At 43.2% G+C, this 23,242-nt stretch overlaps 1 protein-coding gene across 2 annotated transcripts in view; it reads left to right on the top strand.

Moving 5' to 3' along the window:
• CNTNAP2 (contactin associated protein 2) overlaps positions 1–23,242 on the top strand; it is a 999,981-nt gene that overhangs the window by 368,020 nt on the left and 608,719 nt on the right. Inside the window, exon 2 of one of the 2 annotated variants that reach the window (XM_083577628.1) lies at positions 12,641–12,760. The exons of the other annotated variant lie outside the window; for it this stretch is intronic. Within the exon in view, the coding sequence (XP_083433754.1) occupies positions 12,641–12,760 (120 nt within the window). The remainder of the gene's footprint in view (positions 1–12,640; positions 12,761–23,242) is intronic. 2 annotated transcript variants of the gene reach the window in all.

Here is a 23,242-nt window from a genome sequence, read left to right as displayed (position 1 = left end):
CAGCTTCTGCAATGCATAGAGCATATATGGATTGGATGTGGCAGGGTGAAATTGGAGGAACTGCACCATCTTAAAGTTATGTGGGCATGGACTGGAAACACAAATAGGTTGGGGCTATCATACTTTTCTTCAGATTCTTGCTTACATTTATCTAAAAGTTGGTAGTGTCTTCATGGAATATAACTACTTTCTTTTTTAGCTTTATTATAATCTATTTAAGAAATTATGTGCACCAAAATTGGGCTATTCATGTTACCCCTAGGCAGTCTCCAGGAAAGTAGCAGGCAGTGAAATTAAACCACAATCCAAAATAGCAGAAACCAGTTGTTGTCAGTCCAGGAAATGGTTGTTTTCCAAGATTAGGTAAAGGTAAAGGGACCCCTAACCATTAGGTCCAGTCGTGACCGACTCTGGGGTTGCGGCGCTCATCTCGCTTTATTGGCCGAGGGAGCCGGCGTACAGCTTCCTGGTCATGTGGCCAGCATGACTAAGCCGCTTCTGGCGAACCAGAGCAGCGCACGGAAATGCTGTTTACCTTCCCACCTATTTATCTACTTGCGCTTTGATGTGCTTTCAAACTGCTAGGTTGGCAGGAGCAGGGACCGAGTGACGGGAGCTCACCCTGTTGCGGGGATTCGAACCACCGACCTTCTTATCGGCAAGCCCAAGGCTCTGTGGTTTAACCCACAGCGCCACCCACGTCCCTTACTAGCCAAGATTACCTGGCTAGTAATATGCATATAAATTCTTGACTGAATTCACACACTCCTTCTATCTCATGAATAGGGGCTCTCCTGTCCTCTGAAGAGTGAAAAGAACTAAGGAAAATTCCCACAACACTTAACAGGTACAGTGGTACCTCGGGTTACAGACGCTTCATGTTACAGATGCTTCAGGTTACAGAGTTCCCTAACCCAGAAATATTACCTTGGGTTAAGAACTTTGCTTCAGGATGAGAACAGAAATCATGTAGCAGTGGCACGGCGGCAGCGGGAGGCCCTGTTAGCTAAAGTGGTGCTTCAGGATAAGAACAGTATCAGGTTAAAAACGGACCTCCAGAACGACTTAAGTTCTTAACCCAAGGTACCACTGTACACACAGACAATGCTCAAAGCATAGAAAACAGTAATAGGCAAACTATCCCCAACCCCACTAATTCCCTTGGCGTACCACCCATTATTCCACCATGCAGCTCAAAACCTCCAGATTAAAACCTGGCAAACCAAAGGCTTATATCGCCTATAGATTCCTATAAAAATAACAAACCTTTGTCAATGCAAGAAATACAAGACAAACTAGAAGACACCCAAATGCCTTGGTTAACACACCACCAATTACATGCCCTCTTAAACAATCCAGTAGTAAAATCAGCAGCAACTAGGCCCCTGACAACCTTCAAAAACCTCCTCCTAACAACAAAGGGACACGGTAGAGGGATGGTATCCGCAATATACAAAATACCACTCAAAAATCCCACGAACTCCCTAGATGCAATCAAAAAACAATGGGAGGATGACATAGGCTATGAGATTAACCCCACTCAATGGACCAGAATGTGGTCTATATCCCCCTTTAAATCCATATCAACGAAAAGAACTCACTCTGAAACTCATCTACAGGTGGTACCTAACACCAAGAAAACTAGCGATAATACGCCCAGGAACCTCACTAAAATGCTGGAGAGGGTGCACCTCCATATGTGGTGGGAGTGTCCCAAAATCCAACTATTCTGGACAACAACCATACGAGAAATATGTAAAATAACCAAGCAACTATTAGAAATCACCCCAGAATTGGCCTTACTAAACATCTTCCAAGACAATAATGCTCACTTACACCACAAAGAACTCATAACCCACCTACTTTCAGCAGGCAGAAACATCATAACCAGACACTGGAGAGACCTGTCAGGAGTAAGCATGGACCAATGGTACCAAATACTATGGGAAACAGCCTTATTAGAAAAATTAACCTATAAACTGAAACTGACACAGGGACAAATAGAAGATGACGCCTTCACCCCGGTATGGCTCCCCTTTATCACATACACAGCCCAACAGGACAATGACAATAATCCACCTACAGCATACAAATCAATATGGCTAACCTGATCCAAAACACCCACCCCACTCACACACGAAAACAAAGATCACCACAGCCAATCACAAACGAACAACCACACCCTAGGCCAACCCCAACCTCTCTCACCACCAAAGCAGAGAACAGCAGAGAACCTGCACAAGCAATGCTGACACCAAACCCTACATACATTAAGTAAAATAGAAAATTGTCACCCGACCCCACCCCCACCCATCTTTTCCCCTCCCCCCTCTTCTTCCTAATGTCTCAACAAATGAAACTGATTTGTAAAAATGTTACACGGAAAAAATATGAGAGAGACACATTGCACATACTTTTGTAAATCAAGAAAATCTTTAATAAAAATACATTAAAGAAGGGGAAAAAACCTAGATGTGAATCCCCCCCCAAAAAAGTGTGAAAAGGTCTCTCATCCACCAGCATTTTTAATAGTTGGCAAGTTAGGAGAGGCTTTGGAAATAATCAGCCTTATGGTTTAAGTTAAGCTGAAGTGCCGTGGAAATGGCTTGAAGACTCATCATGGCCAGTTTCCTAGTGACTACATGAATTGCCCCCCTCTGGTATGAAGAGTTTCTAAAACAGGCAATAGACAGAGCTTATGACTTGTCCTCATCCTTTAAAGTGGCAATTCGGGGATTAAATCTGGGACCTTGTTCATTAAGTCAACCATACTACTAATTCTGAGAAGCATACTCACAGCTGCACTTCCTCCCAATGTTGCCTTTTAAAATTAAATCACAACTCTTTGCTTTTCTTTCACCTGTGATAAAATATTCTCTCATATCTCTATCTCTATCTTTGAAGATTCTGTACAGGATCAAACGGGAGACATCTTTTGTCCAACCACCTTACATAAAGGGTAATGACTCTCCAAGTGCATGTCTGTAAACACTCCTCAGACTTTCCACGGAATGGAGATTGTGATGAAACAAACATGCATTCTTAGTGGCCTTAGGTAACATCTCTGAAGATTACTGCCAATTTTCAATGACAGGTGCCACTTATCAGACAATAAAGTTGTAACCTCTTAAATTCAAAGGACCATGGTTCTTGTCATCAGAAGAGAATACAGAGCAAATTAATGCATTGATCCACAATTCTGCTTGCATTAATAAAGGCGTTTCTGAGCATTGTGTGGTTGCAGCAGGACTTTTTCTTCACATCCTCTGCAAAAATGTTGCTAGCTTTTGCAACAAGCTGTGCAGTAATGCAATGGGTCACCTTCCAGTCTCAAGTGAGTCCTGTCAGCTGATAAAAGCCATCTTCATCATGGGCTGTTTATTCTAGAATATAGCATCACTTGCTCTTGCACTTTTATATATTTTACCTAAACAAGAGAACTTTGTTTAATGGGCTGTATATAAATGCAGACACACACACACACATATGAGAATAAATACATGTTATGTATTTGAGCAATTAATTTCTCTCCCCCCCCCAAGATCTCAACCTTTCATAATTACAATAAAATACATTACAATAAAAAAATTAACAAATCTAAACAAAAAGGAAAAAGGAAAAAAAAAACAAGAATGCAGAGTCCTCCCCTATAGGAAGACTTGACACACACAGAAAGAGGTGAACCCTCCCAGCTCTCACCTGGGAGCTTCCCTTTCTTCCCTCAGGCCCCTACCCTGGGAAATCTTCCCATTCCTGCTTCCCAGGGTTCATCATAAGCTAGCTATCACCTTCATCTGCATGCAAATTTTACACAGAGTCATTTCTTTCTCATCTCTATACCTGCCAGCTCAGGATATTTCTTATCACAGCTGTTTCACTCCTTCAGTCACCTGTGTGGAGGTTCTCCCAGTTTCATCATCCATTGCCTCTAGCTTTACCCTTCCAATCTCCTGCTCTGGCAAACCTCCATCAGTATTTTTCCCCAAAGGCGACATATCTTTTCCAGCCTCAGCTTTGTCTAATCCATTTCCATTTACCATTTTAGGCACCTTCTCTCTTAGTTCTTTTAATTGCTCATTAAATAATTGTTGCATGACACCAACCATCAGTGGGATGTTTTTTCAGTACTTTTACCATACTGAGTGCTTTCTCTGAAATCCACACAGTCCTTGCTTATCAATAAATTACATTCCTAACATTCCACCCTCACAGTGAGCAGCCATGTAGTTTCACATTACAAGCAGCACATTCACTAGTGAAGCAGGATTAAGAATAGAACAAAATAAATTGAAAATTTCTCAGAGTTGGAGAATCTCTTAGCTGTTTAAAAACTTTATTTAGTATGTATCATTAGAACATGTTTTTGTTTTGTTTTGAGCCCCTTTGTCTTAAGCCAGTCATTGGGTCGTATTTCAGATGAACGTTCTAACCAGCAGAGAGTCATTCTCAGTAGTAATTTATAGGAATTTCATAAAAAATTGAAGTGAGGGAGGCTTCACTGATCTTTGCCCTAGGACTGATCCCTAGGGTTATTAAGTGGTGTTTGGGTGGTTCTTCTGCTCCCCGATCACTCAGCTGTCTGGGCTCTTTGAAGATTTCTCAGTCCCACAGCAGGAGAGCAGCCCTTCCAGAGCATTGGAAGTTAATCCCTGTTATCTCTGTTCCTCAAAGGTAATACAATAGGCAGCAGCTATCGTTAATCACCACCTAATTCATAGAATCATAGAATCATAGAGTTGGAAGAGACCACAAGGGCCATCGAGTCCAACCCCCTGCCAAGCAGGAAACACCATCAGAGCACTCCTGACATATGGTTGTCAAGCCTCTGCTTAAAGACCTCCAAAGAAGGAGACTCCACCACACTCCTTGGCAGCAAATTCCACTGTCGAACAGCTCTTACTGTCAGGAAGTTCTTCCTAATGTTTAGGTGGAATCTTCTTTCTTGTAGTTTGGATCCATTGCTCCGTGTCCGCTTCTCTGGAACAGCAGAAAACAACCTTTTCCCCTCCTCTATGTGACATCCTTTTATATATTTGAACATGGCTATCATATCACCCCTTAACCTCCTCTTCTCCAAGCTAAACATGCCCAGCTCCCTTAGCCGTTCCTCATAAGGCATCGTTTCCAGGCCTTTGACCATTTTGGTTGCCCTCCTCTGGACACGTTCCAGTTTGTCAGTGTCCTTCTTGAACTGTGGTGCCCAGAACTGGACACAGTACTCCAGGTGAGGTCTGACCAGAGCAGAATACAGTGGTACTATTACTTCCCTTGATCTAGATGCTATATTCCTATTGATGCAGCCCAGAATTGCATTGGCTTTTTTTAGCTGCCACGTCACACTGTTGGCTCATGTCAAGTTTGTGGTCAACCAAGACTCCTAGATCCTTTTCACATGTACTGCTCTCAAGCCAGGTGTCACCCATCTTGTATTTGTGCCTCTCATTTTTTTTGCCCAAGTGCAATACTTTACATTTCTCCCTGTTAAAATTCATCTTGTTTGTTTTGGCCCAGTTCTCTAATCTGTCAAGGTCGTTTTGAAGTGTGATCGTGTCCTCTGGGGTGTTAGCCACCCCTCCCAGTTTGGTGTCATCTGCAAATTTGATCAGGATGCCCTTGAGTCCATCATCCAAGTCGTTGATAAAGATATTGAATTAGACCGGGCCCAAGACAGAACCCTGTGGCACCCCACTAGTCACTCTTCTCCAGGATGAAGAGGAACCATTGATGAGCACCCTTTGGGTTCGGTCAGTCAGCCAGTTACAAATCCACTGAGTGGTAGCATAGTCAAGACCGCATTTTACCAGCTTCTTTACAAGAATATCATGGGGCACCTTGTCAAATGCCTTGCTGAAATCAAGGTAGGCTACATCCACTGCATTCCCTTCATCTACCAGGCTTGTAATTCTGTCAAAAAACGAGATCAGGTTAGTCTGACATGACTTATTTTTCAGAAATCCATGCTGACTATTGGTGATCACAGCATTCCTTTCTAGGTGCTCACAAACTGTTTGCTTAATGATCTGCTCCAGAATCTTCCCTGGTATTGATGTCAGACTGACTGGGCGGTAATTATTTGGGTCCTCTCTTTTCCCCTTTTTGAAAATAGGGACAACATATTTAACATAATTATCTCTGTTGTTAAGAGTCTCGACAGGAGACATCTAAACAGCCATGATTCCTCCACAGAAGTCTGTATAAGAGCTAGGAATTTGATGACCCGAATGTATCTGAATAGCCCTGGAATGAACAGATTTCCCCCGTTCTGTTCCTTTATTGTTCCATGGGTTTGCTCTCCCACTGTGCTGCAGTACAATCCTGTACATTTCTACTGAGGATAAGACTCATTGTGTTCAATGGGGCTTACTCCCAGGTGTGTGAATATAGGGGTGCAGCCTCACTCATCTGGGATTTTCAGTTTAACCAAAATAATTTCTAAATTTAATTCCGGATTTGGAGACTGAAAAGTTTTCTGCTGCTTTAAATTCCTTCAGTTTAGTTGCGCTTCTCCCCTGCTGCTTATTTTACCAATGTGCACTGATACACAATAGTGCAAAGAAGCACTCTTGATATGTTAATACCAATATTGATATGATAATAAATAAGATTGCATCGATATTATTTTTGTGTGGTGTTTTACCAATGCATACATGAACTCCTGTGCATCAGTGAAACACCACACAAAAATAACATTGATGCATTTGTTATGTGTACTCTCAATATTGCCTTTTTGCACTGCTGTAGCAAAGTGCACATATATGCAGAAAAGTTGAAGGCTGTGGCAAACTATGCATGTTCTGTACAAAATAGAGGAATAATAAGTGGAACTTTGGAGACTTAAGAAAAAATAAGGAATTTGGAGCTTTACATTTTGGGGGTGAAATTAGGACGTGGAGTATTTTGAAAGCATCTCTTGAGGCCTTTCTTGTTATTTTAAACATAAATAAAGAGGGTTAACTATAGTGTGTGTGCATTTTCTTTTTTTACAGGCTTTCAGAAATTATATTTTCTGAGCAACTCTATTCCAATTGCTTGGTCCTATCTTTTAATGTGTTCCTTCTGTTTGGCTTCAGTTTGGGGTGTAGGAAAAGCAGCTGTTTTCTTTTATCTTCTTTCAGCTGCCATGGCAGTGGCAGGAGCCAGAAGTCTTTGGAGCAATAATGTTTTATCTCTATTGACACTGTGCAATTTGGGGTGGAATATGAGGCATTCCTTAGGATCAATAAGTGAGGCTCTAATCTTGAGATTACAGCTGAGCCCCAGACCTATTCACAGAAATGATTCAGCTGTGGCTGGGCTCATTTGCTCATGAAGCTAAATGCAAACCTGCCTCAATAGCAATCTCATTCGCATCTTCAAGCAAGAATGAAAATGGAAAACATAAAAGGACAATGTATGTGTGAGAGCTTGGCTAGAAACAGCAGATAAAAAGCGAAGAGACACTGTGCATGTCTTCCTTTCGCTGGGTCTCACAAAGATAGTTGGTTATTTGCCAGGTTTGCAAAAACCACCTAATGTCACATTTCCCTGAATTTTGCTCACCTGTGCTGCTTTCCACCCCTCCAGTTCTGATACCCACATTTTCAGGGTTCCCTAAAACTTGAATATCCATCAAGGGGCATTAGAGGCTGAAGTTTCAAGTGAAAAGATGGTGGGATGTGTGGAGGTAGAGCTCAGCAAAGTTTCCACGGGAATGTTTTGGACTGATGGATTCTAATCATGCAGGAGGCTCACCCAAGTTAGTTTGGCTAGCAGCTCTGGACCAGATGAAGCACAACCTTATCATGATTTTGTATTTTTCTGTTGTTTACTGCCCTGGGATCTTTGGATGAAGGGCAGTATACAAATTTAATTAATTAATTAATTAATAATAATAATGGCGCTGTGGTCTAAGCCACTGAGCCTCTTGGGCTTGCCAATCAGAAGGTCAGCAGTTCGAATCCCCACGACGGGGTGAGCTTCCATTGCTCTGTCCCAGCTCCTGCCAATCTAGCAGCTCGAAAGCACGCAGTGCAAGTAGATAAATAGGTACCACTCCGGCAAGAAGGTAAACGGTGTTTTGGTGCACATCTCTGGTTTGGGTGTTCCGTTGCACCAGAAGTGGCTTAGCCATGCTGGCCACATGACCCAGAAAAACTGTCTGCGGACAAACGCTGGCTCCCTTGGCCTGTAAAGCAAGATGTCACAACCCCAGAATCGTCTGCGAATGGACTTAACTGTCAGGGGTCCTTCACCTTTACCTTTAATAATAATAAATTTCTCTGCTGAGCATTAGTTCCTGATTTGCTTACAGGGTGCTCAGACGTATTCACCCCATAGTTTTCAGTCCATTCCACCCTCAGTTCCGAACTGCAAAAAAGTGGATTTGTTGCCTTGGGGCTACAGAAAACAGATCCTGTTTTCTTCTTGCACTGAGCATGTGAGAAACTAAAGACACTGTTGCCAGATCTTATTAAGACAAAGTGGAGTAAACTGGAAGATTGCTGTTGCTTCATAATGTTAACATTTAAATGGTCCCAGGTTGTCTTTGAAGTTAGCACCTTACTGAGATAAATGGTCTAGAGTAGCGTTTATTCCTTTGCTGCCGCTGTCACGCTGGCTGGCGAGAGTGTTCCATAATTGATTAACAGGATACAGTACATTGACTTATATAAGGAAGGCTGCTGTATCTCTGCAACAGAAAGGCTTAGAGGATTGCACTTTTAGTAAGTGAAAGATTGGATATTTCCCCTTCTGAAAAAAACAGCAAGACCTGTCAAAAGATTCTGCGTTTCTTGGAATCTTTCCCTTGTGGCATCTATAACATCTCTGGCTTTCAGCCGAGGGTTAAGTGAAAAAGCATAGAGGAGCTCCGACAACGTTACAAATGTTGCCTCAACCCTGCAAAAGCCACTTTTGATTTCTATTTTTTAGCTAGCTCATGTATGGTACACACTATTGCAAGCTATGTGCTCAGATTTAATGCAATTTATCTTAGCAGCTTGCTCATTTTGAGAATCTCCCTCTCTCTCACCTCACAAATTGATTTAGAGCTGAATTTACGTAGAGAGAGCTTGTGAGAGACTAAATAGATGGTGCCACATTTATTAGCATGGAAGGGAGGCTTGTTTCTCTTTCTTGAGCCACATCTTCAAAAATAGAATTAGAAACAAATTCCAGGCTGTAACATATATTGGCAAGGAGCGTCTAATAACACTGGAGGTCTCCTCTGGTAGAACTTCCAAATCAACACAATAAGGAAACGATAGCTTCATAACCCAAGGCTCCCAGTTACCACTACTGTCCTAGGGCTACTTTCACCTGAGGTCACATTGTAACTGCTGGGAAAAGAATAACCACACAGAACATTGCAGAGGTGGCAGGGACCCCGAGGGTCATCTAGTCCAACCTCTTGCAATGTTGGAATCACCTTGGTAGCATATGAGGCTCCAGTTATATATGATAACACTACATTTGGGACTCAGCTATACAGCTGCAAATATAAAGTGCAAATGCGATACTAGATGGCCAAGGTGAGCTTATGGCAAATTCAATATATTTTTCAAAACACTTTTTTAAAAAAGCATCTTCATTTTTTTTTATATGTGTCTCTATTGCACCTTGGTACTAGTAATGACTGCGTCACGTAGCCACTGGCTTCCTAAATACCAGCTCAGAATGGATACACTTGCAAAATTCTTCACTGGTTGCAAAAGTTGATACCATATAGAAAAGCAACGCTGCATCAGTGTTATTCCTCCCCCCCCCCCCCTTTGCAAGATAGCATTGCACAGAGTGCCTGTATGCGTAATCGATCACATGATGCAGTGCACACACACTATTTGAATGGCAATGCCCATCAGCTTTGGGGAGGCCCTGCCCCCTCAAATCTTTTATGGGAGGAGGCAAAGGGACCTTGCCCCCTAGCAGTTGGCTCCTATTCTCTTCTGTACTGAGTCCAATGGAAGTAAAGTGCTTAAAAGGATTATTGAGATTACTGCAAAAACAGATTAGACCTCTTAAATTTCACTTCTTGCTGCATCTCTAACGATTAACAGAGTGCAAATTAGTTATTTCCCTGATAAATCATGGCTTAAGCATGGACAAGTTGCTGCTATTTTGATTAGCCCAATAACCATGTACAATTTGTGTGCACAATACCCATTGACATGTATGGAAATTGCCAGGAAATTGTGTCAGTGGCTTCTATGCATTGCTTATTAAATATTACCCTAGAGGCTGGAATACCCTCCAAGGGTCCTGATTTTCCAGGGAAAGTCCTGGAATTACAAAAGCCATCCTGGCTTCTGATTGTTCCTGGAAGGAGGAGGATGATCCGGCGCTTGTCCCGAGTGGCTGTGGCTGAGAGGGAGCCCCCCGTTGCCTCTCCATGGCCGCCACTTCCAGCCTCCTCCTCATAGTGGCTGCTGGAGAGCAGGCGAGGAAGGGGAGAGGCTGCCACCCCCGGGGTCCAGGCTTGCATGCCGTGCTGAGCGGGAAGAAAGGGGGAGCGGAGCAGAGCACAAGGAGTCCTGATTTAAAATATATATCTCTATTTTAAAAAACATTTCTCCTTTCTAAAATGTATATATTGCTGTGTGTTTTTCTTTTTGTAAAGCCACCAAAGAATAAAATAAAATTGTGATTAAGGGGTTTTCTCAGGGTGTGTATGTGCTCTTGCCTTTCTTTAGATAGGAAATGCTCAGGGAGGGGGGGAGGGGAGCACAGAGGGTCGGGGGGGGGGGAGTGAGAACTCCTGGCAGAAGGCAGCAGAAACACAGGTGCTGAAAGGGCAGCTGCAGGGCAGGAGAGAGATGGACAGACAGACAGAGATAGCCACCCGCTTGTCACATGATCCCATCCTGGGAGTGGGCAGGTGTGTGTCTTGGCGGACAGGGTCCCACTGCCAGAAGTACTTGTTGAGGCAGTGAACGTGCTGTGTCCTGCTGGTGTATACTCTGTGGGAGGGGCTGAGGGGGGACCGAAAGAGGGGGGTCAATGAGGGTCAGTTGCAGGTTGAGTGAGAATTTGGGGGGGGCGGGTGGCAGAAGCACATGGGCCAAAGGGGAAGCAGACCCTCCAACAGTCCTTGGACAAAAATGTCTCTATTTTCATCCAGAGGAATGTTGGAGGGTGTGGGCTAGCTCCTCACAATGTGGGTAAAAGTGCAGCTACCAGGATGGGCCGCACCTACATGACGAGGTGAATCAGAATGACTCTATACATTCTTGGCCACTTGGCCAGATGTGAGAGGGGATTATTGCAGTTTTACTGCAGGCATTTTGGATGCTGGTCATACAAAGCAGCCTGCAGGGGAGATTGTTGTGAGGGCCGCTGGTGTCAGAAAGGCACCTTTCCCACCATGCTGGTGAAGTGTGTCTGGATGATTTGACCAATAAAAAGACTTTGTATGGTATGGCATAATTACAGAGTGGTGATTTTTGACTGTATTCTTGGGGGCCTGAGTGGGCTCCCACAATGAAAAGAGTAGTGGTAGCAAACAAGATGCCCTGGAAGTTATCTACTGCAATAGGCACCTGCAGGACAGCATTGCGAGTTTTCTAGGTCACATCCTGTTCAAGAGTGGCAACAAAAAGGCCATAAAGGCCTGGCTAGTGCTCTGTATACCCTAAAACAGGGGCACTAAGTAGGGAGGGCCGGCGGGGGTACACACCCCAATTTCAGAGGAAAGGCCGCCCCCCCCAAGCTCCAGGGTAGCCATGCACACATGCCATGAGGTGTGCTTGCATCCTGTGTGCACACTGTGGGGCGTGCTGATGTCATGCACGCATGTCACAGGCCTTCAGTCGCAGGGGCAAGGTGGTGAATGCGCCCTAAAACATGGCCTAGAATGTGTGAAAGCTGTACATGCAATATGCATAAAACATATCCTCCAAGTGTCCCTATTTCCCAGGGAAAGTCCCAGATTTACAGAGGCCATCCTGGTTTCTGATTTGATCCCAGAATGTCCCACTTTTCCTTAGGATTTCCCTATTTGCATTGGAGAAATATTGGCAGGTATGGTAGGCCATTCTTATTTTCATCGGAGAAATGTTGGAGGGCATGGAGTTATCTGGTTCCCGAGCCATCTGAGGGCAGTCCAGCATAGGGAAGTTTTAAAAATTTTATTATGCTTTTATGTATGTTGGAAGCCGCCCAGCATATAATAGGGCATCCCTATTTGCATTAGAGAAATGTTGGAGGGTATGATAAAATGTTATGTGGAGGTGCAGAAGGTGCTTGTGGTGGAGTCTTTGTTCCAATGTTATGTGAATCGATGGCTCATCCCTGAGAGTCTCGGATTCTCTCAGAAGCTGTTAGCATATTGAGGAAGCAACTTGCTTATTTGAATCTCTTTCTGGGACCAGACAGAGAATAGTTCTTAGACTATATTAACAAGGAAGAACCTAAAGAAAACTGGATTGCATTCCTAGTTGTTGATGAGCAATCTTCTGGTTTTTATTTACAGTGTTTTTGTAACAAGTTTAAAGACAGTTTGCAGTGAAACTTTGGAAATCCTTTCCTGGTGTGGGGAGCTTATGGATTCCCACTCTGCATGAGTTCCAGATCAGGAAATTCTGCTTGCATAACTTTTAACAGACTGGTCTGCAGAGCACTGGGGTGACGCATCTCTGAAACAACACTCTTCTTCTTTGTCTTTCAGAAAAATGTGAGGAGCCCTTGGTCTCAGGCCTGGCCCCCTCCTTCTTCAGCAGCTCGTCATCTATGCCGTCTGCATCCAACAGTTATGCACCAGGTTTCGCAAAGCTAAACAAACGAGGAGGTAAGAGATTTGTGCACACGTCATTTGCAAGAACTATCCACTACTAACAGCATAATAGGTTGGTAATGAAACTTTCAAAAATAAAAAGGTGCTTTTAGGAAGCTTAGGACTGACACCACAGATTGGAATAAATTACTTGCAATACTTACGAAATTTCAGCAGAAATATAATGTGCTATGTAAGCTACCTAAAAAGATAAAAAGGTGATAAGCAAATCCAGTAAGTAATATATAATCTTAGTGGCATGTTCACCATCCAAAAAGCTGGAGCACGACTGTTGCTCATGTGCAGCATATGCAATAAGTTGGAGCGCCTGTCAGATGACCCTGTTGTAGCACATTATGCATCATCAACACCCCTCTCTTTCAGGCCCATGTTTTTGAACAAAACAAAAATATTTGGGAGGAATTACTAATGTTCTGTTCTCCCTAAAGTTATTTGGTATCTCAAGAGAGAAAATAGCCTCGTTTGTAGCAAACCTTTTGCACAGTTTGCCACAGCAGCAAGGAGATGGCAAACTTGCATACCTTCCTGATACCCAAAGCAGCCGCTTAGCCTAGACCTTCCCATTGCTTCAGTGGCCCATATGAGGGCATAGAGAGCAAACACCCAAGTCTTCCAGGTAGTTCCCCTTTCTAGGCACTTGCTGTTCCTCTGCTACTGGGCCAGGTTCAAGGATCTTGTGTTGATATACAAACCCTTGGACAACTGGGGCCAGCATATTCTTAAGGCCTGGGTGAGCCCTTATATCCCAGCTTGATCACTGAGGTCACCTGGAGGAGCATGGTTGGTCCCCCCCCCCCCATTACAGAATTTCAGCTGGCTCCAACAGGGGTGTGTAACCACCTTACTTGCTTTTGTGCAGACACCTGTTCTGCAAGGGACTTCTACCTTGAGCAGCTATCTCAGAAACCCCCCACCCCCAGGCTCTGCTTGCTTTCGCTTCATGTGCCTCTTCCCAGGGAGCAGGGGCCACTTCCCAACCCAGATGCTTCCTTTGGCTGTTTGTGCCTTTTCCCAGGAGGAACCAGGCATGCACAGTCAAACTGAGGAGCATCTAACTCCTGCTTGCTGGCTGCTGCACAGGGGTTAAATCCTGCAGAGAATGGAACTCTGCCCTCCTGCACAACCGCTGGCATCACTGGTGACGCCAGCTGATGGAGATGTGGGTGTTGTTTGAGGGAGATGACCTCCTGCGCCAAATCAGACTCCCTAGTGAGACAAGGTTGGCTTGCAGTCCAAAGGTTCCCCAACCCTGAACTAGGACCCATGCAATGGAATACTGTGCTGTTGTGCTCCCCCCCCCAAAAAAATATATATTTAGAGGTACTCTCATTTTTCTACTCATATTGAAATACTGCCCCTCAATGAGGCCAAACTTATATTCACATAATGCTTAGGGGTATGCGTCCGCCAGCATCCCCCCAGAACAAAAGCACTGCTGTGCTAGCAGAGGCTTGGCCAGCACCCTCGCTTCTAACCTTCAGGTGACTCTTGGGGGTTGTTTGTTTAGGCAAACAGGCCTATTCAGTAGTTTAAAGATGAACCAGTTCTTTATATGGTTATTCTGTAATGTTTGAAATTGTATTTTCTCCCTTTTGTACACTGCCCTGATTTTTTTTGTATGAAGGGAGGTCTATAAATATTTTTTATAAGATGCTTAAATGAAATAGGTGGCAGAGGGAAGCCCGTGAGGAGTTGGCGACTGTGATGGACAGCTGAGCCAGAGCAGTCTGGTGGTGCAGTGCCTCAGACTTCCGCCAGAGGGCTGGAGTCTCTTTCTGATTGGCTACCAAGGCAGGCAGCCAAAGGGGGGCGGGGTCAGGCCAAGAAGCACACCAGTGGAGAAGCAGCAGAAGCAGAAAAACGCTTCTGCAAGTGACCATGGAGGGTTTGCGGGAGGAAGGGAAGTCAAGGTCTCAACAGCAGCCTCCTCTTCAAATCAAACCACTGCCCTTGCTGCTGTTTGTGCAGTACCATTAAAGGAATCTAAGTGATGCCATAAAATCAGAGCCCACAAACAAAACCACTGGCAGAAAAGTGAATCCCTTTTAGTTCTCCTCTCAATAAACCTTTAAAAGCACCTGGCACAAAACAACACCTGGACCTATTTGTCTACAATTTGGCAGGTTTCTGACCTAAGGACACCCCATTCAGGCCTGCTCCTTTCAGACCAATTGCACAGAAAGCACATGGAGAGATAAACCGATTTCTTTTTTCATCTATCCCGAAACTACAAATGCTGCTCCTGTAGGACTGCAGCTTCCTTCTGGAATTTAGCATAATTTTGCCTCAGAAGAGTTTGCTGTGCCTGAAAAATTAATCAAATCTTGCCAAAAAATAAAGAAGTTATAGATGCTTATTTAAATAATAATCAAAATTTAAAGGCGCATAGCACAAAACCCTTGGCATATCTGCCTGTAATTTACCTGTAATCGGCTGATGGTTGCAAAGTGGTCTCAAGGCAGAATTTTTCTGTGAGAGGCTCAGCAAGACCTGATGATCAGCAGATTGTTGGTTCCTGCAAAACCCCTGATGCGTAAAAGGGTCATGTGACACCACTGTGTTGACAGGTGGGTGGCCTCACTGGTCAGACTTCACTGGTGGCGGTGGCCAGATCCCCCCCCCCAGTAGTGTAAAGGATTCCAGCTCTTGAAATGAAACTTGGTGCTCCTTTTCCACTCTGTGTCCAGTGCTTCTTAATTCTACATGCGGCTGAGTCTCAGCTCCCAGCACAAGTAGCAGCCTCCTGTCTCCTTGTGTCCCCAGGAAGGCAAAATATGTGGTGATGCCCTGCATATCATTAGCAGCCTCAAACTTCCCCACACCCACAAGGACCACCCAGACCAAAGGTGTGGGAATAAGCAAGGGTGCAGCATTATGGCATCGCATAGGAGTGCCGAAGAAGTTTGCCCAGAAGCAAGTGTCATGGGGCCGAATACAAGAGGCAAGAATTATGAGTCCCCAGATTCTTCTGCAGTTGAACCTTGGAAGAATTCTCACATTCACCCAGCTCCTCATTGCCCCAGTTGGAATTGATGTGAATAATAGCATTAGATTTAAGGAAATCTGTTGAAAGAAGGAGAAAAACAATGCATGTTTGGCATCTGTGTTTTGATCCCACATAACCTTGGATCAACATAACCTTTCAAAGAACCTTATTTATAGACACAGAAAGCACAGGCATGTTTCCCTTCCCTTTGAACCACATTCATTGATGGGAACATAGTTAATAAACATTGCAATATTGTTTTTGTTTACTGTTTGATCTGCCAGATAATTTGAATCTTTTATCCTCTTCTTTTAAATCTTCATTAAATTGTAGCAATTAAGAGTTTTGTTAAGCATATGTTTCTGAAGCACCTACCAACCACTATAAGCTTTCATCTGTAAAAAATCTATATATTTAGTATACTTGTAGGTACTGGACAGTAATAAGCATGAACTTGAATATCCAAAAGGTGATAGGGGCTTATGCCCAAGCCACACAACCTGCTAACTTTGACCTTCTCTCTGGATTTCAGAGGGAATGCTGTGAAGAGCACTTGGCACTAATAGCCTCATAAAGATGTTCCAACATGGGCTTAGGAATTTAGCAGAAATTGGTCAGTGTGCTGTAAATGCAGCTTCATTTACACATTAAAATGGATATAATTCATAATCTTAAATATTTCTCTCTCTTTTAGTGTGTCTTTATTGGACATAGCATAATCTCAAAATCGTGAATATGCATTAGAATGTACATACTTTGACTACTCTGTAAAACAGATATTTTCTCTTCCTCAGTTAGGATTGCCAACTTTTTGTGGTAAAGCTCCTATACAATGGTACCTCGGGTTACAGACACTTCAGGTTACAGACTCCGCTAACCCAGAAATAGTGCTTCAGGTTAAGAACTTTGCTTCAGGATGAGAACAGAAATCGTGCTCCGGCGGTGCGGCAGCAGTGGGAGGCCCCGTTAGCTAAAGTGGTGCTTCAGGTTAAGAACAGTTTCAGGTTAAGAACGGACCTCCGGAACAAATTAAGTTCTTAACCTGAGGTACCACTGTATTTAAGCAGTTGCTTAAACATATGCAAAAATGAGGGGGGCTCCCTCATTTGCCCCCGTTTGCCTGAGCTTTCCCTCTTTTTGCTGCCCTCACCCTTGTCTGGCACATATTATGGTCTAAGCCTAGATGAAGTGACTTTTGGCTTTCCTTAGAACTTGTTAGTTGCAACTAACTTTTTCCATTGGCTGCGAAGGGAGTTTGCATGTCAAGGTCCCCCAAGCCACCCCTAAATAATTCACAATTCACACATAATTTTTGTTTAATGTTTTTGGCATAATTTTGGCCACAACTTTATTAAAATACATAAATGTGAGTGGTTGCTAAGGCATTGGTTATGACTATCTGTCCGCACGCCCAGGGACAGAACTGACTTCTGGATTCCAGCGAAAGCCAGTAAGGGAAAACAATATTGGGGAGAGCATGGAGCCGGGCACCAGACCCTCTCCCCCCCCCCGCATGCTCCCAGGGGCTTGTGCGGCCCTAAGCCCCCTTCAGGGGTACGGACGAAAGAATGGCAAGCCCCTGGATTCTTTTAACGGAATTCCCTTTCTGCAGCAACATTGGAGGGGCAGGCACCGCCAATCCTTACCCCTCCACCAACCAATTTTTTAACCAATGCCTAACCACAACCTTACAAGTTGTGACAATTTGCTACACAGTAGGCAAAAACCAAACGGCACCAGCCAATCAGCCAAATGGACACAGTTCCTACCAGGCCTCTGCCCCAAAAGCAGACGACCCCATGGCAGGCATAGCAAGGTCAACGCGATAGCCCTAGATTAGGGAGGGTGGGCGGGTGAACTGATGCATGCAGCAAAAGAGCCCAGTCAGTGCTGCGTGACTTGATTTCATAACCTTTGGTCCATCCCCCTAAATGGCAACACCAAAATTTGCCCAGTAACCCAACCACCCAATCACTGCAGATGGTCATCCATACTAACCCGCCCAGCAACAGAGGGGTGGCCTGTCAGACCCCACCGCAACACGTGCTCTCTATGAAAAAGAACACGCTTTGTCGCAATTCATGTTAGATTGTTTTTTTGGGGGTGAGTATCTATCCATAGTTGCAAACTAATTTCTTATCCATGTTTGTATTGAGCAAAGATGACCAAAGTAAGCTACCTGACACAGAAGTCCTTTCTCCCTGACAACGTTGGCAGGGAACAGTAAAGCTATTAGCGTAGCATTATAACCATCTAGCATTTCACTGAAATGCTGGATGGTGGTGGAGTGGGGGGGGGGGATAATGGGATTAAAATTAAGCTCCCCCCCTTTCCCCCCCTTCCAAACAGAAGAGTGCAGCTATTAGCCCCATTTCAGTCTTCACAATTAGACTTTTATTATTTGCAAGCAATTGTGAGTTACTCAGTATGATGAAGCATATTATTAATGATAATCTTTTCTTTTGTGAGAAATCCAGTATGCCGCAAAGCACATCTGTGTTAACAGGAAAGGACTGACAAAAAACACTAATTGCAGGGAAAATAAGAGGAAACATTTGCTTCCCTCTACACATTGTTTTGCTTCAGTTTTGCATTCCACATAAACTCAACCATCATGGAGTGTATGCATCAACCTTATGAAACCTCTTGTGCCTCTTGATGCTGGCACACAGCTTCACAGCACAAATCTTAATTCTTTGACTTACGTAAATCTACCTAGTTTGCATAACTTAAATAATTAGAAAGGTGGTGTATAAATGTAACAGATAAATACTTTATGCATCATTTTCTCTGCCTCTATGGTAAGGCCTTCTTGGTAGTGGCACGCTCCCTGTGGAATGCCTTACCTTCAGATCTCAAGGTGATTCTCATTGGGTTTTGGCATAGCCAGTCTTACTTTCCTCCAAATTCCTTGGACGGTCCCCCCACAAACAGGAACCACCAAATTTGTGCTAGGAAAAACTATTGTGGCAGTTTACAAATTTGTGCCTCCCTTTGCTAATCCCCATTGTGCTTCCTCTTGAAATCCCTTTCATAATTTGGCCAAGTAGCACCTACCATATAAATTTACCTCCACTGTTAGTCATATGCATGGAAGGCTTTCAATGTCATTTGATGCAGAAGATGTATCTTCAAAGCTAACTCCCCCCCCCTCAGTTTAAGTTGCAGGATGCAAAGGGTAGGAATAAATTGTCAGTCCTCTGAATGGAGAGAAGTCAAAAGTGGAGTCCCCCAGGGATCACAACTGGGCCCTGTATTTTTCAACTTGTTCACAAACAAGCTTGGGGTAAGCAGTGAGGTGGCCAAGTTTGCTGATGATATTAAATGGTTCGAGGTTGTTAAAAGAAAAAGAGATTTTTTAAAGAAAAAGGACCTCTCTAAACTGAGTGAATGGAAGGTAAAATGGCAAATGCATTTCAAGGTAAACAAATGCAAATGGAGGACTTCCGGGTTAGCGCGAACGGCTAATGGCGGATTCCCTCCGAGCTCCGGAGGGAATCGGCTCTTCAGGAGTGGGGTCTTGCCGCTGCGGCGACGCAGGGACCCTTAGAAATCACAGGCGCGGAAGCCTGTGAACTTGGTGACTCGGCGGGCACCATTTGCGCCCCCCGACCTGTGAAGAAGCCTTTTTAAAGGCTTTGGAACGGGGGACGGGGTGAGCGGCGCGGTGCTGAGAGTCGACTGCTTCTCCTGTGGAGTGAAGCCACGAGCCATGGTCGGAGGGCGCTGACTTTTTCCTGTGAACAATCGGACCCTAAAAGTAACAACCCGTGAGTAGTACGGAAATTGGACTTTTTAAGGAAATTTTCTTTGGAATTTGGCACGATCGGGGAAGGCGCAAACAGGAAGTCCGCCTCCCCGCCTTGTAAAAGATCTAAAGCAAGGACTAGTTAACTAAGGTCGAGAGAATTGTCTTTTCGATAAAAGATATTAATTTCACGATTTGGCGATACAAGTATAAGTAATTGTGCTGGAGGATAAGAGTTAATTTTGAGAGTTGAAGTGCCACCCCCCCCCCCGGACCCGGGAGCGATTCGCGAGAGAGCCTGCTGAGGAGATATAGAGAAGTTTGACAGCTGTCAAAATTAGCTGTCAAAAAGGAAAAAGAGAACTTTGTTTCTGCTGTCTCTGCTGGATACAGTTGTTGCAACTTGGTTATATTTTGTTGAAAATAAGTAAGAACTGATACAAATTAACCTGACTTTTGGATTTTAACTGGAAAGAATACTAAGTTACCAAATCCCTCTAGAGGGGGATTTGGGACACTACAAGAATGGCTGAAAGAGGGAAAATTCAGGCTGGGCTGGACAGAGTATTTGTTCTCCTGGGAAAGTTACAAGGCCAAATTGAGGTTTTGTCTACAAATGTAACAACCTTGTCTCCAGCTGTTATGATAAAGACAATGGGGATCATAATTGTTTCTGTTACTAAATTTAAAAAAAAAAGTTGAGTGGAAAATAAGGTGATATTTTAAAAGGAATGTTAAGAGATTAGGATTTGCTGAATTAACAAATTGAACTAGAGAACAAGAAGGGGAGGTATGAGGAAGTCAAAGAAACATGTGACTGAAAATTGTTATTGAAACTGAATTGTTTTTAATATTTTTCTTTTTCTTTTTCTTTTTGTCTTTATATAAAATTGGAAAATTTAATAAATATTCATTTAAAAAAAAATACAAATGTAACAACCTTGAGCTTAAAAGTAAATAACATTACGGAACTCGATAAGGACTTGACTCAGGAAGCCCATGCAGCTGGACAAAAAGAGAACTTTGAGAATTCTGAAAGTGTGGAGAAAGATATATATGTTGTTTCTGAGGAGAAGGAAGGAGGAGCTGTAATTTTGCAAACGACAAAGGAGAGCCAGAGGCCTGATATCATGCTCATAAAGGGAAACAAGAAATCAAACCAAAGGCCTGACAGGATGACTACAAAGGAAAATAAGTATTGGATGATGAAATTCTGGTTTAAATTGGTGACGGAAGAATGGAGAGATCTCTTTGTGTGGAGACCTGAAGACCTATGGATTACAAATCTGATTAAAGTGGAAGCTGGAGTTTTTGTGACATTTGGACTTTTGGACCTTGCTTTTAAGTATGGAGGTCTGGCTGGAAGAAATTTGGACTTTATTGGGACAGAGCTCCTCCGAGATTTGGAGTTTAATATTAAGGACTATCAAAAAAACCGGCAGAGAGGAACTGAGAGAGAATTAAGAGCCTCGGACGTGAGATCTCCAGGCTGATAGAAGATTAAGACTGGATATTTGTTGGGGATCGAAACCGGGAAAGGGGGTGGTGGGGTTTGAGAATCCAAAGGGTGTATAATTATGATCTGTCTTATTTTTTTTGTTTGGTTATTAATGTGAAAATTGGGAAATTCGTGGAATGGAATTAGGGTCGACTTTAGGAAAAGGTTTGTGTATTGAGGTACAAATATTGATGTTTATAAGTTAAAATAAGTTAAAAAAATGAATTAAATATAAAAAGGTTAAAAATTGGGGATAGGAACTTGTTGAACAAACAACTTGAATTGGAATACAAGAAGGGGAGGTGTGGGGAAGTCTAGAAAATATGGTAATGAAAATATGGAATTGTAAATTTCATGTGTTTTTAAATTTTTCCTTTCTTTTTTTGCATTTTTTGTTCTTTTTGATTTTTTTTGTATTGAATTTGAAAAATCTTAATAAATATTTCATTTAAAAAAAAACAAATGCAAATGGATGCATGTTGTGGCAAAAAAATCTTAATTTCACTTCTACACTCTTGGGGTCTGAAGAGGTGCTGCTGAGGGACTAGGATTGGTCGTAGTAGATAGCTTGATGAAAGGGGTAACCAGGGTGGGGCAGCAGCGGGAAAGGCAAATTCCACACGAGGAATCATAAGGAAAGGAATGGAAATAGAACTGCTGGTATCATGGTGCGGTTGTACCAATCTTTGCTGCGACCTGCATGTGGAATATGGTGCACAGTTCTGGTTGCCTCACCACAAAAATGATATTGGAAAGGGAAAGGGCAGCCCAAATGAACAAGGGGGTAGAGCAACATCTGGGGCTCCGGGGTTCAGAGAAAGGGCAAGAAGTGGGGCATGGTAGAAGTTTATAAAATTGGGCATGACATGTAGAAAGTGGTTAGAGAAAATTGTGATTAGATAGATTCATGGAGGGTTCCCCCCCAGGCATCTGGTCGGCCCCTGGGAGAAGAGGAGGCTGGACTAGGTGGGCCCCTGGCCAGATCCAAAAGGCTCTTCTCACAGTCTCATCTGAGCTTTAACAAGATGGTCCTCTGCTTCTACCACTTCACTTTATTTACCTAGATCCCTGAATAGTATTATAAGTAATACACTTAAAAATAATTGAAACAGATATCTGGCAAAATTAGGATGCCGTGTTATAGCCCATCTTCCTTCAGCTACACAGAGCTTTTATCCTGTGGGGTTTGTTTTAAAAGGGGTGGGGGGAGCTCAGCTTGAGGAAATAATTGTCAGTGTCTTCTCCTTGCACTGTCATATAACGATTGTTGCTGCAAAGTGCTCCAGAAAGTAATGCAATTATACCTTTTATTATATGTAATAAATACAAATTGCCTCTATTATTTTAAGCGATTTCAATTAAAATTTAAGGGCAATTTTCCTGGAGTGCTTTTAGGTCATCCTTTAGAAGTGTTTTAACTATTTGCTGGATCAGGTACTTTGTCTAATAGCACATACATTACCTTTGCATTCAGTGGTGATTGGGGCTGCTATTTTAGTAACGTAAAATATCTTAACTCTGCAGCAAATGGTAAAGAGTTGCAGACATTGTAGTGGATGCACCATTTGCATTGTAATGATTGGAAGATGAGCAAGAGAGAGCAACTTTGAGGGCTTCCAGATTATCATAGAATTGTTGGCACTCATCACAATGCCAGCCCAAGCCCCTTTTAAGCATTTAATCCAGACTAATAGAGAAGAGCCTGCCTCTCCCTTTTAGAGTCCTACAGATTGTTTCCTATTCGATACTACATAGAACATAGAGTTATTGTGCTTTCTCTTCAGTGCTCTTCTGCATAGTTTTGCAGCAGAATTCTGTCCAAAGTGAAATCCAGTGTGGAAGTTGTGGCTTCACTAATGTGAAACTGTGTGACACATTTTGGGGACAAAATGGCCACGTGGCTTCAACAAGGTTCATGTGCTCCCATCTGTACTTCTACAACTCCTTCAGACAGATGGTAAGTCCTAACAGGACTAGAACCAAAAAGGGACCACTGAGAACTAGAGAAGGGATCCGCATGCTACAGAGAGAATCCTGAGGTTTGCAAAAATACCAAGTATTGTTAAAAGAACCTTGGAATAAAATGGAAGGAATTTACCTTAAATATATACTTCCCACTACCTATCATAATGCTTATTATTTTTGTCATACTGTTAAATGTAAGAATTGCCTCACCTGTTTGCACTGTTCCAGCAGCCATGCCTTTCTACAATTCCAGTTTTTCAGATTTGGAACTGAGACGCC

The sequence above is a fragment of the Podarcis filfolensis genome (genome assembly GCF_964270895.1).
Source record: "Podarcis filfolensis genome assembly, chromosome: 12".
NCBI lineage: Eukaryota > Metazoa > Chordata > Lepidosauria > Squamata > Lacertidae > Podarcis > Podarcis filfolensis.
The sequence above is the reverse complement of the archived record's forward strand: the minus strand, read 5'-3'. Positions and strand labels throughout refer to the sequence as shown.